At 40.7% G+C, this 15,404-nt stretch overlaps 2 protein-coding genes across 2 annotated transcripts in view; one reads left to right on the top strand and one right to left on the bottom strand.

Moving 5' to 3' along the window:
* Window positions 1–10,868, bottom strand: part of asic1a (acid-sensing (proton-gated) ion channel 1a) — a 47,056-nt gene extending 36,188 nt beyond the window's left edge. The window contains exons 1-3 of the mRNA XM_037535642.1: window positions 10,732–10,868; window positions 7,936–8,393; window positions 3,645–3,840 (exon numbers count right to left, since the gene is read on the bottom strand). Of these exons, the coding sequence (XP_037391539.1) occupies window positions 3,645–3,840; window positions 7,936–8,309 (570 nt within the window). The 5' untranslated portion in view covers window positions 8,310–8,393; window positions 10,732–10,868. The remainder of the gene's footprint in view (window positions 1–3,644; window positions 3,841–7,935; window positions 8,394–10,731) is intronic.
* A 413-nt stretch (window positions 10,869–11,281) lies between these two features.
* The window catches only part of wdr13 (WD repeat domain 13), a 30,905-nt gene continuing 26,782 nt past the window's right edge, over window positions 11,282–15,404 (top strand). The window contains exon 1 of the mRNA XM_037535641.1: window positions 11,282–11,419. The gene's annotated coding sequence lies outside the window, so the exon portion shown is untranslated. The remainder of the gene's footprint in view (window positions 11,420–15,404) is intronic.

Genomic DNA, 15,404 nt, shown 5'->3' with positions numbered 1-15,404 from the left:
TACTAAAAACTTCAGCTTGCTTCCTTTAAAGTAGTTAATGGTGGACTTTTGTTTCGGGAATGTTTCTGTTGTAGAAACCAGCCTCTTTGCACCTTCAGATTCTTGATGGACTGTGTCACATTTGCTTCCAGAATTTGCTGACATTTTGTGTGAAGTCCATTCTTCCATCTGCCCGTGAAGTGTTTCCTGTGTCACAGGCTACCCCACAACCCCAAAACATAATAGATCCACTCCCGTGCTTAACGGTTGGCAAGGTGGCACAACGGTCTAAGCGTTGGCCGTGTCATCAGGAGATCACGAGTTTGATCCTGGGTGATGCTACAGCCGTCCGTAGCTGGGAGTCCAAGAGAGCACAATTGGCCTCGCTCTCTCTGGGTGGGTAGGATGGCCGCCCTTCTCCTCCCATCACTCAGCGTGATACTAGTCAGCGCTGACGTAACAGATCTGGTGGTTGGCACTTTCCTCTGAGCGCGTTCGGCTGTCCCGTGACGTTGCGTGAGTGGCAGTTCAAAAAAAGCGGTGGCTGGTTTCACAGGACTCCGAGGAAGCCTGTGCTAGTCCCACCCTCCTAGCATTGGTGACATCGTGTGATTGGGGGAGTCCGAAGTAGTGGGTGGAATTGGAAGCGACTAAAATTGGGGCAAGGTGTTCCTTTCATCAAATGCTGATCTTTTTTTCCAAAGGTACTTTTTGTGATTGTAGCCAAAGAGTTTTTTTTACTTTATCAGCCCATAACACTTGCTTCTAAAATGTCTCTGGCTAATTTAGATGTTGTTCTGCACACTTCAGATGTTGACCTTTGTGATGACATTGCAGGTCCTTCTGTCCATGCAGATCATATTTGTGCAAGCAACAGTGTATACAGTGCACCACCACCACCACACCTGTGGCAGGTAAACACTCCTGCAGGTCTGACCAACATACGAAAAGTTCTATGTGAGAGTTTTCTTATTCTTCTGCATTTTGTTGTGATTTCCACAATTTCCCTTAGCTACCCTTTCTTAATGACATCTTGGACAGAGGAAATCTTTTAATAGCCTTCCCTTAAGGTGCACATGGTTGTTAAGTGTTAGCAAAATTGAAGGAATTTATTACATTCTGGAATTGCAATCAGCTGACAATCCATAATGACAAATTTGGATCTGCCTTACCAGTCCTAATGAGTTAATTAAGGCCTAATGAATTAATTAAGTCCTGAGACTTTACAACTTTGAGGATGTCCAAAGTCCACTGTGAACTTTGAAAACAACTGTGCATTACCTTTTGCAGAAAAATACTGTTTTTTATTTGTCCAAGGGTGCCCATACATTATGTAATATACAGTATATGTACATTTACACATATGTGAAAATGTATAAAAATTGTATTACCAGAGCTGATATATGGGGCTGTTAACCCCTTAAACAGTCAGGCCCCATTGGCAGGCCCAAAGCTTTATTACACACTTCTGTAACAGGGGTCAGCAACACGTGGCTCTTTTATTGCCCTGTTGCGACTCCACAGCAGAATTAGATTTGTAGAAAAAAATTAAATAATCCTCCTTTGCAGTAAAATAAAGTTCTGCTGATCCTTCAACACAGTTTAATAATACATGGTCTTAAACACTGCAGTTAATGTAGCCTACAACTGCTAATTCAGTTTTAACTTTAACTTTAACTCTGAAGATTGGCACAGACTTATTATAATCACTCCAGCTGGTTTTGTGATATATTTAATCCACAATGAGAAACTATCAAACACTAAAAAGTCACAAAGCTGAAGTCAGCTTCTTGTTCAAATTGTCCCGCTCCACCTTAAATGGTGCAGGGGTTACATTCTGGCACCTAATGCAGCGTTTAAGGTGGAATGGGAAAATTTGAACAAGAAGCAAATGAGAAGCTGACTTTTGTAAAAAGTTAACATTAAGAGACATTTTACAAGAAACTGCTCTACTTTTGTAGAAATGTTTCCTGCCAGAGATGTGAGAAAAGCAACTACAGCTGAGCTAAAGCTTAAAGCACAGCCAAGTAAGTCTGTGTTTTCATTATATTCTTAGCCTCTACTAGTACATTACCACAAATTGAGACATGTTTACAGCTAAGAGGGAAAAAATTACTAAAATGTTGTGGCTCCCAAGTTGATTCGATTTTTTTTGAAAGGACAAAATGGCTCTTCTTAACATTTGGGCTGCGACCCCTGTTTTATCTAAGAATAGCTCAACCAGTTTGCATTTAAGTGCCTGTAGTTACTGAATAATAATCCTTGGTGTGTAATTAGCCTATGATTTTAAGGGGTTAACAAGGCCTTTGGCTTGGACATTCAGCTGCTTCATAACAGTTTTTACATGGAACAAACGTCCATCACATTAGGTTATGGCCCCTTATGTCTGTACAATGTCATTTAGTTCATAATTCATCTTGGATCGTGTGGAAATTACTGATATATGCTGTTCAATATTATTCAAGAATTGCTTTCTATTGCCTTTATAAACAAGCTCTTCAATACTTATGCATGTCCCCATCTGGTCAGCCTTTGAATCAAGTGTCAGCTATGGTTTGCACCCCTGAAGTACCCAGGTTTGTTACTTTTTAGGCCACGACGTGGAAAGCAATGCAAATAAGCTGAGCTATATTTAAGTGAGGAATGAAAGCTTGGCCTTTCATTTAAGGGGCTTGAGGAAGAGGGAGAGGAGGGGAAATCGAGCACTGTGTGAATTCTTCTAAAAGCGATATGGGGTCCAGTATGTTTTTCAGTGCTATTTTTCTTCCACTGCGATGAGTCAGAACAGGGAAAAGAGTAAGACAGCGAGAAAGCTTGGAATCTGCCAGCACCCCCACCATACCTCACACCAAATCTAATATTTAACGCTGACCTATTTTAAAGGCTGCGGGGTACGGTATTTTGGACCTGCTCAGTGTGCTTAAAGCAGGCAAAGTGGACGTTGAGCCAGTGTCATTCTCTCAGCGCTTCCAACCTCGTACTAAGCTTTTTCTGAAGGAGAAAAGGCATTTTGCTCCACATATGAGATGGTTTGTGGTTGTATTTTGAACATGCTAATAATACTAGCATATTGGTGTAAATCTTAGATAAGTAGGGCACATGTACTCGGCTGGGGGAGGGGCTGTTTGAGACCGTCTCCCCTCGAGACTGCTCTGAGTGACTGTCCCTGTAAATGTCTGTGTTCACTCGTTCCCTTGTAGCCCAAAGGAATAACGCATCACCATAGCAACGTCAAAGAGGTGTATGGGTATGCTGTCACCTCCAACTGAGCAGTAAACAGCACTGAATGCTGAACATCAGACTCCACCGTGCTACAGTTCTTCGGTCCACAGCTTCTGTCCCAGTCAACAGCTGTTCTAGTGTAAACTATTTGTATGTTCTCATAAACCTCAATCAAGCAGTCAGTCGATAAGCCTGGAGACTGCTGAAGGGAATCCGCGCTCCAGCCTCGCTGCGTGGCATCGTTTAAATGATGCGCTGTCACATCCAGTTATGCTGTTATTCAGCACCTGTTCAGGGCCGCTCCAGCGCTGCGGACGGTGACAAACCCATTAAACAGCTCAAGGCTGAAAACCTTGGTGGAATTTAATCATCTGTGGTGAACAGATCCTGAGCTGTAATTGAAAACGGCTCCTCAGGGCCACAATGGAACGAGATAGACTCACCACTTTGAAGTCTTCGGGCTGGCACGGTGACCCCCTGAACTGACAGGCGAGGAGCATGTCTTTGATGTCATGACCCGTTCGGTTATAGAACTCGAGCATGTTAAAGGGCCGGGGCTTGAAGTTCTGGAAGTCAGCTTTGGTCTTCAGAGCCTCCAGAACACTCTCCTCGATCAGGTGAACATCGCGAATCTCATACCTAAAGATAGGGAGGGAGAGAAAAGAGGATGTTATGAAAAGGGTGATTGATTTATTGAATGACCGATTGATTTTATTACGCCATTTCATATTTTTAAAACACAGTACATTTAATAACATTTAAAAGCAAATCATTCTGTGCTCAGTTGGAACTACAGACAGGGACCTTCTACTTTTACTCAAATAAAAAGGTTTTGTTGATTTTCCAAGTCATTATAAGTTAAAGCATTCTCTACAGAGAGCATGCACAAATATGGCCTTCCTGCAATGTACACATGCTCAAGTTCTTTTTGTTTGCAGGTAATAGATCAAAATAAAACATAAAATATAAAAGGTGCAATTACTTTAGCAAGGGCCTCATTCTATACTGTATATTATTTTTCCCAATCTGTTAAATTGTGCTGATAAACCGTTATTGTGCATTATAGAGTGCAGAGCTGTTTTCTCTGTAGAGGTTTATTTGTTTACTCAGAAAATAAAATGTCATTTGACCAGAGGTACCCAAACTTGCATATGACTGTATTTCCACTGTGGTACCTTAGATAAAAAAATTAAACTAAGGCTGCAGAAATGATATAAGAAACCTGAATGTTTGTTATAATCTTCATTGTAAAAAATGAAGTCAGGTCAACTCAGGTCAATTGTTGCATAACTTTTTTTTTTTTAGTTCAGTCAGAGGTTCTAGCTTACATTTACAGCAACCCTGCCCATCTCCTGGTGATCACGCAGTCCGACGGCTGTGCCACAGGTGACTGTCCTCGATTTAGACAGAGCTCTCTGGATGAGCATGAGGAACTAATTAAGCGCAAATCACACTAAGCTGTGTGGCTCCTGAGTAGCATGACTGTCTGTCTAATTAACAAGAGATCATAAGTGTGAAGCCTGGCGACGCCTCAGCCTTCAATGTAAAAGTCTGAGAGGAGGAAGGCCTCACCCCCTTGTTGTCATAGGGGGAACAGGTAACGACTAATTTGGGGGAGGAAAAACAATTTTAGCATATAAGGAGGCAACAAGTTCACATTTGGTTTGTTTTTTTTTTTGAGTAAGTTCAATTTAAAAATGTGTTCACCTACTCTAAAGATACAGACTTGATTTATGGCTAAATTAAGTTGAGAAAATTTAATAAAAGCTATGCAGTAGGTTGATAAACATTTAAGACTTTCATTTTTCACAATGTAGTGAAAAACACATCCATTAGCAATGAACATTCTAACTATTTGTATCATTTGGATATCTGAATATCTGTAAGACTTCACAAATGGATAAAAAAATGGGGACCTCATATTAACACATCATAAAATACAAACAAACTAAACTAGTAAACTAGTTCTTGCAGGGTAAATAATTTGTAGCAAATCTTTTGGCCACTGCATTTGAATTACTATCTGACAAATGAGCCAATGAGCTAACACTAACACTAGATTTAACTGGTGCAGAGGTAGATGGCGACTTTTGTCTTCCACCCAAAGTTTTTTTCTCCTCAGTGGATCAAGGGCCCAAGCTAGTGTGTTGAGGTAACACTGAGAACAGAGAAATGGGGTCAGCAAACCCCAGCTACAGTACACACTACCCTGGCCTTCAACATCAATCCCTTAACAACTAACGTTAAAAAAAAGAAATTCCAACCATTTTTCAAAAACATTCTGCACAATTTAGCTATTGAGATGTAGCATTTCACACCAAAACATTGCAAATGACTTTGTTTACATCTTAACCATTTAATTATGCAAAAAATAGTGGAATTCCTCTTAATGCATTTGTATTGCATAGTAGAAAAGTATAATATACTTACTTCAAATGAGCAAAAACTTAATGCAATTGTTCCATGAGTTAGATAAAAAGTTTTTTAAGCAGATTTTCACTAAATTATGACTAAGTTACACTCTATTTGTCTGAATGCTAGCGAGAGCAGTCATGCAAAAGATCAAAGATGAGCTGATACGAAAACTGTGAAACAGCAAATGGGATTCAGTTCATTAATTTCATAAATGACCACAGAAAGCTTTTTCAAAACGTTTGGCTGTCACGTTCAGTTCCCTAGTCAGGCCCTGGAGAGCCCAGCATTAGACAGAAGAAAGAGAATATAAGAGTGAGTGTATGTGTCGGTGTATGTGTGACTGAGTACAAGAATGGAGCGACAGGCATGACTGAAGTCAAATTCACGCCGTCACACTGGTCACTATGCTGCCATGTGCCACTGCAACACTGCAGCAACAAGATTTTGCACTATATTTTACTGCCAAATGGCAGCTGCCATCGATAGCAGAGCCAAAAATAGCATTTAATTTCGAGGTTCTGTGAGTGTTGCACCTCAGCAGTCCGCAGACCTTCAACACCCACTCTGATGCCTGTGGGAGATTAATTACCTGTTGCCAGTAAACTCTATTTCTGATGACCATTCTCTCCCTGATTAAAAAGAACACTGAACTCTATTAGGTTTCAATCCTATCCAGAAAAAAAGATGGAGAAAGAACGACTAGAATGCTGTAGACTAGAATGGAAATGAATCTTTCTCTCTGCTGCAGCCGAGCATGTAAACATGCACCCGGCTGTGTTGGGGTAACAACAGTCTGGAGGCCTATACAACACTGCACAGTTTTGTGATCCAGAACTAATCATCCAACATCAGTACCTGACCTCACTAAAGCTCTTACAGCTACCGCCTCCCAGCTGTTTACTCAGTCCACAGAATCCCCAGTTTTTATATAAGTCTAGATAGACACAACGAAACAGTGTGAGAGTTACTTCAACACTTTAAGAGTTAATTCCTCATTGTGAGGGTTGATTTAACACTGCGAGAGTGATTTTAAAACTGTAATTCAACTCTGTAAGAGTTAATCTAACACTGTAACAGTCCTTCAATACTGAATGAGTTAATCCAGCACTATTAGAGTAATTCAACACTGTAAGAGTAATCCAACAATGTAAACATAATCCAACACTGTGAGAGCCTTTCATTGTTGTAAGAGCAATCTAAAAATGGAAGATTAATAATAAGTCATCCAACACTGTAAGAGTTAATTCAACACAGTCAATGTAATCTAACACTGCAAGAGTTAATCCAACACTGTAAGAGAAATTCAACACTGTGTAAATAATTCTACAGTGTAAGAGCAAATTGCAAATTCAACACTGCAAGAGTTAATTCTACCCTTAAGAGTTAACACAATGACAGTTAATATATGAATGCATTGTGAGAACTCATTCAACACTTTAAAGTATTTCTACACAGTAACTCAGCACTGCAATGTAATTCAACACTCACACCCATTCACATTAACATGCATCCTGGGTGATCAGATGATGAGTGGACAGCACTAAGTTCAGGTGTGAATGGGGTACAACATGCCTTGGACACCATCTTCGGAAGCAGTCAGGCACACTTTTGATTACATAAAAGTCGTAGTGCGAACGCTAAAGCTCCTTGATGTGTCCTCGACAGTGCAGAAAGGACCACCTTAATCAGTTGCTTCATTACAATAGAGATAGTTAGTGAGCTGTGTTAGTGTTTCATGTAGTCTCAATATTTGTACCAGCTCTTTCATTGACATGAACATGGACTCATGCTACGTTATTGTCTGTCAACAATGTAAGGCAGCAAGAGATGTAAATGTGGAACAGTAAATGTGGGTGGTCATGACATTCAGTCACCAGAGGCACATTTGAGACTCATGGAAATGGTGTAAACGACTACACGTCTCTGTCCACTTACGGTCAGATCACTCGAGATGGATGTTAATACCACGTGTGAACAGGGCCTAAGCATTAATTCAACACTGTAAGAGTTAACATGGGGACTATGCAACACTGTGAGAGCTGATTCAATACTTAACACAGTTCATTCTACATTTTGACAGTTAATTCTACACAGTAGGGTGGGGATGTGGTTGCACAGGGGATGTTGTTGTGTATTGGTTGGAACAAATGACCACCACAGGGCTCTAATTAATGTGCGGATAAGAGCCGCGTGCCTGATTTCACGCAGTCAATTTTGAATATGACTGCATGCAGCCGGTGAATCACACCTTCTTTGCAGTGAGTCACACACCTACTGCTGCTCACCACAACACTCAACTCCACACACACACACACACACCTTGAGTTGAGCAGTGCCAGCAGCTCCCCGGCGTGGTACAGGTCATTGCGAGTGACCCTGCCAAAGCGGAAGGCATTCAGGTTGCAGATTGTCACGGCGGGAAAGACCATGGCAGGCGCAACGACCTCATCCAGTTTGGTCACGTGTGGATACTCCAGGTAGAAGAGCACACGGTCAACACACACACACAGCAGGAACGCCACGGAGCTGAGGAAGAAGAGCAGCCACAGGCAGCACCTCGCTGTGATCCTGTCGTAGGAGAAGATGTGTGCGATGCCGTGCAGCGTTGACATGTGTGCGAACACCTGGAGCGGAGGGGGTTCGTCCACAGGCACCGGTTCCACCTTGAGATCCATCACAGTAGCGGGCTTCATTCGAGAACTGCCCCTCCCTCACAGCAATGGCAGACGACCAATGATCAACCTCTCCCTTTAATCCTCCAAGTTTGGTTCAGATACCTTTGGAAAAAAAAAGAAAGCATTAGCTAATTTTTAGAGACAAGCTTAGATGAAACTTATCATCAACGTGTGGCTTGTAAAGGAAAAGTTAACCAATTTTTCAAAAGTTTACAGATGAACAGAACAGAATAGAATAGAAAACCCGAATAAAAGGAAACATAGATAAATAAAGTAGGTAAATAGTATAGACTAAAACAGAATAGAATGGAATAGAAAAACTGAATGAGATGGAGCATAACAGAAGACATTAATAGAATAAAATACAATAATACTGAATGAGATTGAATATAACAAAACAATTCTATAGAATAAAAGAAACTGAATGCAATGGAACATAACAGAGAATAGAATAGAAAAAACTGATTGGCGTGCAATACAACAGAGCAACAGAACCAAAGAGAAAAAAAATTAAGTAGAACAGAATAGAACAGAACAGAACACAATAGAACAGAACAGAATAGAACAGAAAAGAACAGAATAGAATAGAACAGAACAGAATAGAACAGAATAGAATAAAACAGAACAGAACAAAATAGAATAGAACCGAATATAACATAATAGAATAGAACATATTAGAATAGAACATAATGGAATAGAATAGAATAGAACAGAACAGAATAGAATAGAATAGAACAGAAAAGAACAGAACAGAATAGAATAGAACATAATAGAACATAATAGAGCAGAGGAGAATAGAATAGAACAGAACAGAATAAAACAGAACAGAACAAAATAGAATAGAACAGAACAGAATATAACATAATAGAATAGAACAGATTAGAATAGAATATAATGGAATAGAATAGAACAGAACAGAACAGAATATAATAGAACAGAACATAACAGATTAGAATAGAATATAACAGAATAGAACAGAATAGAACAGAACAGAATAGAACAGACCAGAATAGAACAGAACAGAACAGAAGAGAATAGAACAGAATAGAACAGAACAGAATAGAACAGACCAGAATAGAATAGAACAGAAGAGAACAGAAGAGAACAGAACAGAACAGAACAGATGAGAACAGAACAGAATAGAATAGAACAGACCAGAATAGAACAGAATAGAATAAAACAGAACAGAACAAAATACAATAGAACAAAATAGAATAGAATATAATGGAATAGAATAGAATAGAACAGAACAGAATATAATAGAACAGAACATAACAGATTAGAATAGAATATAACAGAATAGAACAGAACAGAACAGAATAGAATAGAATAGAACAGAATAGAACAGAACAGAATAGAATAGAACAGAATAGAACAGAACAGAATAGAACATAATAGAACAGAAGAGAATAGAACAGAATAGAACAGAACAGAATAGAACAGAATAGAACAGAACAGAATAGAACAGACCAGAATAGAACAGAATAGAACAGAACAGAATAGAACAGAACAGAATAGAATAGAACAGAATAGAACAGAACAGAATAGAACATAATAGAACAGAACAGAATAGAACAGAACAGAATAGAACAGAATAGAACAGAAGAGAATAGAACAGAATAGAACAGAACAGAATAGAACAGAATAGAACAGAACAGAATAGAACAGACCAGAATAGAATAGAACAGAACAGAACAGAATAGAACAGAATAGAATAGAACAGAATAGAACATAATAGAACAGAATAGAACAGAACATAATAGAACAGAGCAGAATAGAATGGAACAGAACAGAATAGAACAGAACAGAATAGAACAGAATAGAACATAATAGAACAGAATAGAACAGAACATAATAGAACAGAGCAGAATAGAATGGAATAGAACAGAATAGAACAGAACACAATAGAACAGACCAGAATAGAACAGAACACAATAGAACAGAACAGAATAGAATAGAACAGAATAGAACATAATAGAACAGAATAGAACAGAACATAATAGAACAGAGCAGAATAGAATGGAACAGACCAGAATAGAACAGAACAGAATAGAACAGAACAGAATAGAATAGAACAGAATAGAACATAATAGAACAGAATAGAACAGAACATAATAGAACAGAGCAGAATAGAATGGAACAGAACAGAATAGAACAGAATAGAACAGAACAGAAGAGAACAGAATAGAATAAAACAGAATAGAACAGAAGAGAACAGAACAGAACAGAATAGAACAGAACAGAAGAGAACAGAATAGAATAGAACAGAATAGAACAGAAGAGAACCGAACAGAACAGAACAGAACAGAGCAGAGCAGAGCAGAACTCGCACTATAAGGAAAGTCCTCAAGTCGAGTTGTTATTCAGTGAATATGAGTGAATTAAAAGTAACCCATGACGTCATTTATCAGTTTGAAAAGCGTTCTAACATTATTCTTACGTTCGGTGTGACGTGGTTCCGCGCGGGGTTGTGCGAGCTGGCGAGTGGAGACGGCTGTTCGTCCCTCGCTCAGGTGTGCAGGCGCGCGTGCGGTCATGAGTGTGTAAACTCCGCGCAGATTCAGAGAAACCCGCTCGGTTCACGACGCTCGAGTCCGCACCGCGGCGCCAGCCCCCTGCCCGCGCGCGCCTCCGGAGCCTCCCGGGCGATTTTAGACTCGCAGAGTTCCAGCTCACGCGCCGTGGAAGGAGCGACCGTTAAACGGTCACTGCGGCTTCGGGTCCGCCGAGCAGCGCGGAAGCCGCGTGTTCTGGTCTGTTTTCCCCTCAAAAGCGAAAAGCCGGAGCTCGTCGACACTTGTTAGTGTGTCAGAGGAAGACCGGGAGAGCAGGTTCTTCACCGTCCTCCTCACAGGCGTGACAGGAGCTCGAGCTGGAAAACCAGTCCGTTATTTTTACATCTGCTACTCACGCGCCGATTCACATGGCCGACTAAAGGCAGCCGAGAACCGAGCACGCTGTTTTCCACAAGCCTGCTAGCCCCCCCAGCACGACTGTCTACTTCAGATTTCACTTCACGGGGACAAAGGGGCTTCTCCCAGGCGATGACAGAACCCACACCAGCCGTCCAGTCACGTCTCCCTCAGGACTGATGGTCTGATCCAGCTGGCCCGGCTCGTCCATTCACGGTAAGATGGTGAAAAGGAGGAGTGCGTGAGGGGCGAGGCGCCCTCTTCTTCTCTGTCCATCCCTGATGTTCTCCTCTGAGCTTTGATGGAGTCCGAGGCTCTGGGAGGATGGAGCTACCCTATCCCCTCCCCTCCCCTCCCACCTCCTACACCCCCCTCCCACCCCCCCACACAAGTGTGTATTCCCTGCTGATCACTAGAACCGATAGGACTGAAACCTGATGGTCTCGCTTTGGAATGTGAATTGGTTCTTTGTACACCCTTAACCAAAGGTTCTTCAGCAAAGACAGTGGTTCTATATAGACCCATGAATACTCTGAGAACCATTTGCATGCCTAAGTGGTTCTTTGCATGGCGAAGTGGTTCTTCAGACTGATGAGGAACATGTTCTGTCTGGTTCTATATTTTTGAAAATGGTTCTTCTGTATAGCACCACCGCGACCCTGACGGAGAAGCGGCTTAGAAAATGGACGGATGGATGGATGTATAGCACCAGAAAGGGTTCTTGTATACAAGCTTGACATTGTAACAACAGCAGAACCTTTTCCCTGTTTGGGTGAGCAAGCAATTTGGGGGGGGGTCATGGGCTGGAGGTTAGGGAACCTTTAGTTTGATCCCCTGAGCCAACAGTACGTGACTGAAGTGCTTCGAGCAAGACACCTAACCCCCAACTGCTCCCTGGGCGCTGTGGATAGAGCTAAGACAGCGGTTCTATCTATACATGAACGCTATATATGAACCCATGAACGCTCTGAGAACCACTTGCATGCTTAAATGGTTCTTTGCAAGGTGAAATTGTTCTTCAGACTGATGGAGAATGTGTTATATATGTATTTTTGAAAAAGGTTCTGTATAGCACCAAAGGGGTTCTGCTGTTGTACACAAGCCTGACACTGTAACAGCCACTCGGTAAGCACTTATAACAAATTCTGTTTACTTACAGTAACAACGAAACATGACTAATGTACTAAAGTTGACTTGTCCAGAAATCTCGTTTGTGAGACAAACTAAGTTGAAATCTATACCTTTTCAGTTTTGTGAGCTCGCTTTCTTTACATATCATAAATGTAACGACAGCATTCAGAAATCACTTAAGATAAAGCAGATTAAACAGTATTATTACGTTATTGTTCAGCATTAAAGGGTTAATATTCGCCTAACAACAGACTCTGCTCTGATAAGAAGCTGGTGCTGTGAGCCGTAGCTGTAGTTCTCCTCTCTCCCCAATATTTCTTGTAATGTCCATGCTTTGTTTCACGTCTACAGATATGAAAATAATCACAGTCTTTTGGTCAAAATTGGGTAAAATTTGCCTGTGGTCCAGAAATGGCCCTGGGACCGGGCTTTGGACACCCCTGGTCTATATAGTGTATGTTTATGATGGTTTAAAAGAAAACCTGGAGTCTGCAGCACTATAATTTTCCACTCACATCAGTTGAAGTCAGTCAGCCAAGACATGTTCGGTGTCCAAGTTTAGCTCTGGAGCTATGAGGCTGACATTGCTAACAAACACGTAAACAGTCCCCCAAATCAAAGAAGCAACATTTGGACACTAAACACGTCTTGGATGATCAACTACATGTGAGGTAAGTGTAAAACTATTTTTAGCATACCATTCTTTTTGTGTATTACTTTAAAGAGCCTTTAAAAATCGTTCTATATGGCTATAGAACCCTTAAACGTGTTTTGGTGTCATTGTGGGGTGTTACCCTGTACTACTCTATGAGTATAAAGAGGCTGTGTGACTCCAAACTCTTAGCAAAAAGGGTTCTATACCAAAAAGGTTCTATGACTTCTAACTTCTAACGAAGAAGCATTTATATAACGAGAAAGAACCATTTAAGCATAAAATGAACCAGTAATACCATTAATTCAAATGGTTCTTTGAGTCGTCACTGTTCTCCTTACAACCTCTAGTTTTAATTTAGAACCCTCGAAGAACCATCAGGTACACCTAACCCAACCTAACAGTGAAAAATTGGTCATTTATGTATGTAAGTGTATCAAACCTGTTAAAAGTTTGAAGAACCTCCACATTAGGTAAAGGTTCTATATGAGTCAAAGGTGTCAAGGAACCATTTAGGAACATTTATCATTAACGGTCCCACAGCCTACCTTTCTTTGACATTTGTGTGTTTATGTACCAAAAACAGTCATAATTCATTTTAACTTGACCATTTTCCAACCTCTATTTATCCCTTAGAATTAAATGGGTTTTGTTACTGTGCCTTACTGCGACTTATGTATGTAAATGAGCTTCGTTCTGAATGGCTTTCCTGCATTGGGCCTCATTCGAAAAGCAGCCTGGGGTCTAAAACACTGCTCATAGCTACAGTTTATATTTAAACTGCGATAGGCTGAATATGTGAGTACATGTAAATGAGTTGATTTTCATGAAATCACAAAAACACTGAATTCAAAATGGGCTGGTTTTGCAGCAAAAGTTCCATATACGGAATGTTTCGGAACTTTAACAGTTTAGATATTATATTAAACTCTTTTCCTGTCAAAAAGTGTGAGAAAGTTTTCCATCATATTGCTCAGTCTTAACCTCAGCAACCCAAAGATCAGTTTTGGCCTACTTAGCTTTTTCTAATAAATGCCGCAGGGGAAAAGGCATTTTCTTATGCAGAGCAGATTAATGTCCCCATAATGCCAATACTTTCGTGTTTTTCATCATACTGGAGATGTTCCAAAAGTCACAAAGAGTTAAATACATGCACACACACACACACACACACACAGCCCAGGATTGCACTGCTGAAGGAGAGAAGGGCATATGGCAGGCGCAGGTGCATCAGCTGTAGCTCTTCCACAGGCACCGTTCCCAGGCATCATTCAGGCGGACACACCAAGGGACCTTGAATCGCACCCTTTTCATTTTCTCCTTCGCTTTAGGCTTGTTATTCCTTGTACAGCGCACCAAAAATATCTGTCCAAAAGTATTCATGCCTTGCTTCTTTGAATGAACTCAATTTTGAGCTATCTGAGCTATTTTCAGGTTCAGGTGCACACATTGCTGACACAGGCGTTCACTTGTGCACACAAATAGTATAATCCCCTCAGAAAAGCACCGACCAAGAAAATGGGATGCTAAAGCCACCATGCCCGATGTTAAGAGTGGGTTTAAAGCCCCCACAGCACTGCGCTGTGGAGCAGTGGACGTGTGATCTCTGGAGTGATGGAGCTCCATCCAATACCTGCGATGAGTTGGATCATCCAACATCAGTAGCTGACCTCACTAATGCTCTTGTGGCGACAATCAGATCCTCACAGCAATGTTCCAACATCTAGTATAAGCCTTCCCAGAAGAATAGAAGCTGTCACTGCAGCTAAGGAGGAAACTCACTACTTCTACCCCTGATTTTGGATGAGTGGGTGTCTACAAACCAAAATAATGTGAGCTAAAATTGGAATACATTATTACCACGCATACTGAAGCGGTGAAGATCAAAGCAGCGAGCCCAAACGGGTCTCTTTCTGAGCCTCTACAATAAGAGGATATAAAAAAAGAACCATCGTGCAAAATTTATGCTCGCCTTTCCTCTTTTAGCTGACTTTTAATTATTGCCGTACCTTGAAGCTTTTTCTGCACCTGCAACCTTCGGGTTACCAGGCATAATCAATATTTAGGCACCTTTAAATATGTACGTTTTTATCATGTGGGTCATTCTACTCTGGAGGCAAAGGGGGGATTAATGTTGAAATGTAAATCAAATGTGCAATTTTGGTCTAGTTATATGGAACAACGTGAGTAAAGCTGTGACACTACTGATGGTAACACCGCTGACATTACTGAAAGCTGAGCTTTTCTAAAATAGTCCACTGACGCTTTAGGTTCAAAGTTATTGCATGTAAAAAATGATTTTGCATTCATTTGCATTGCATTCAAAATATTGCATTCATGCTATTTCATTTCAGTTTTAAAAAGAAAATCGTTTTATGAGCAACACCGGTGACACAACCTTTCTGCAGCATGTGAAGT

This window comes from Pygocentrus nattereri, chromosome 28 (assembly GCF_015220715.1).
Source record: "Pygocentrus nattereri isolate fPygNat1 chromosome 28, fPygNat1.pri, whole genome shotgun sequence".
Taxonomy (NCBI): Eukaryota; Metazoa; Chordata; class Actinopteri; order Characiformes; family Serrasalmidae; genus Pygocentrus; species Pygocentrus nattereri.
The sequence above is the reverse complement of the archived record's forward strand: the minus strand, read 5'-3'. Positions and strand labels throughout refer to the sequence as shown.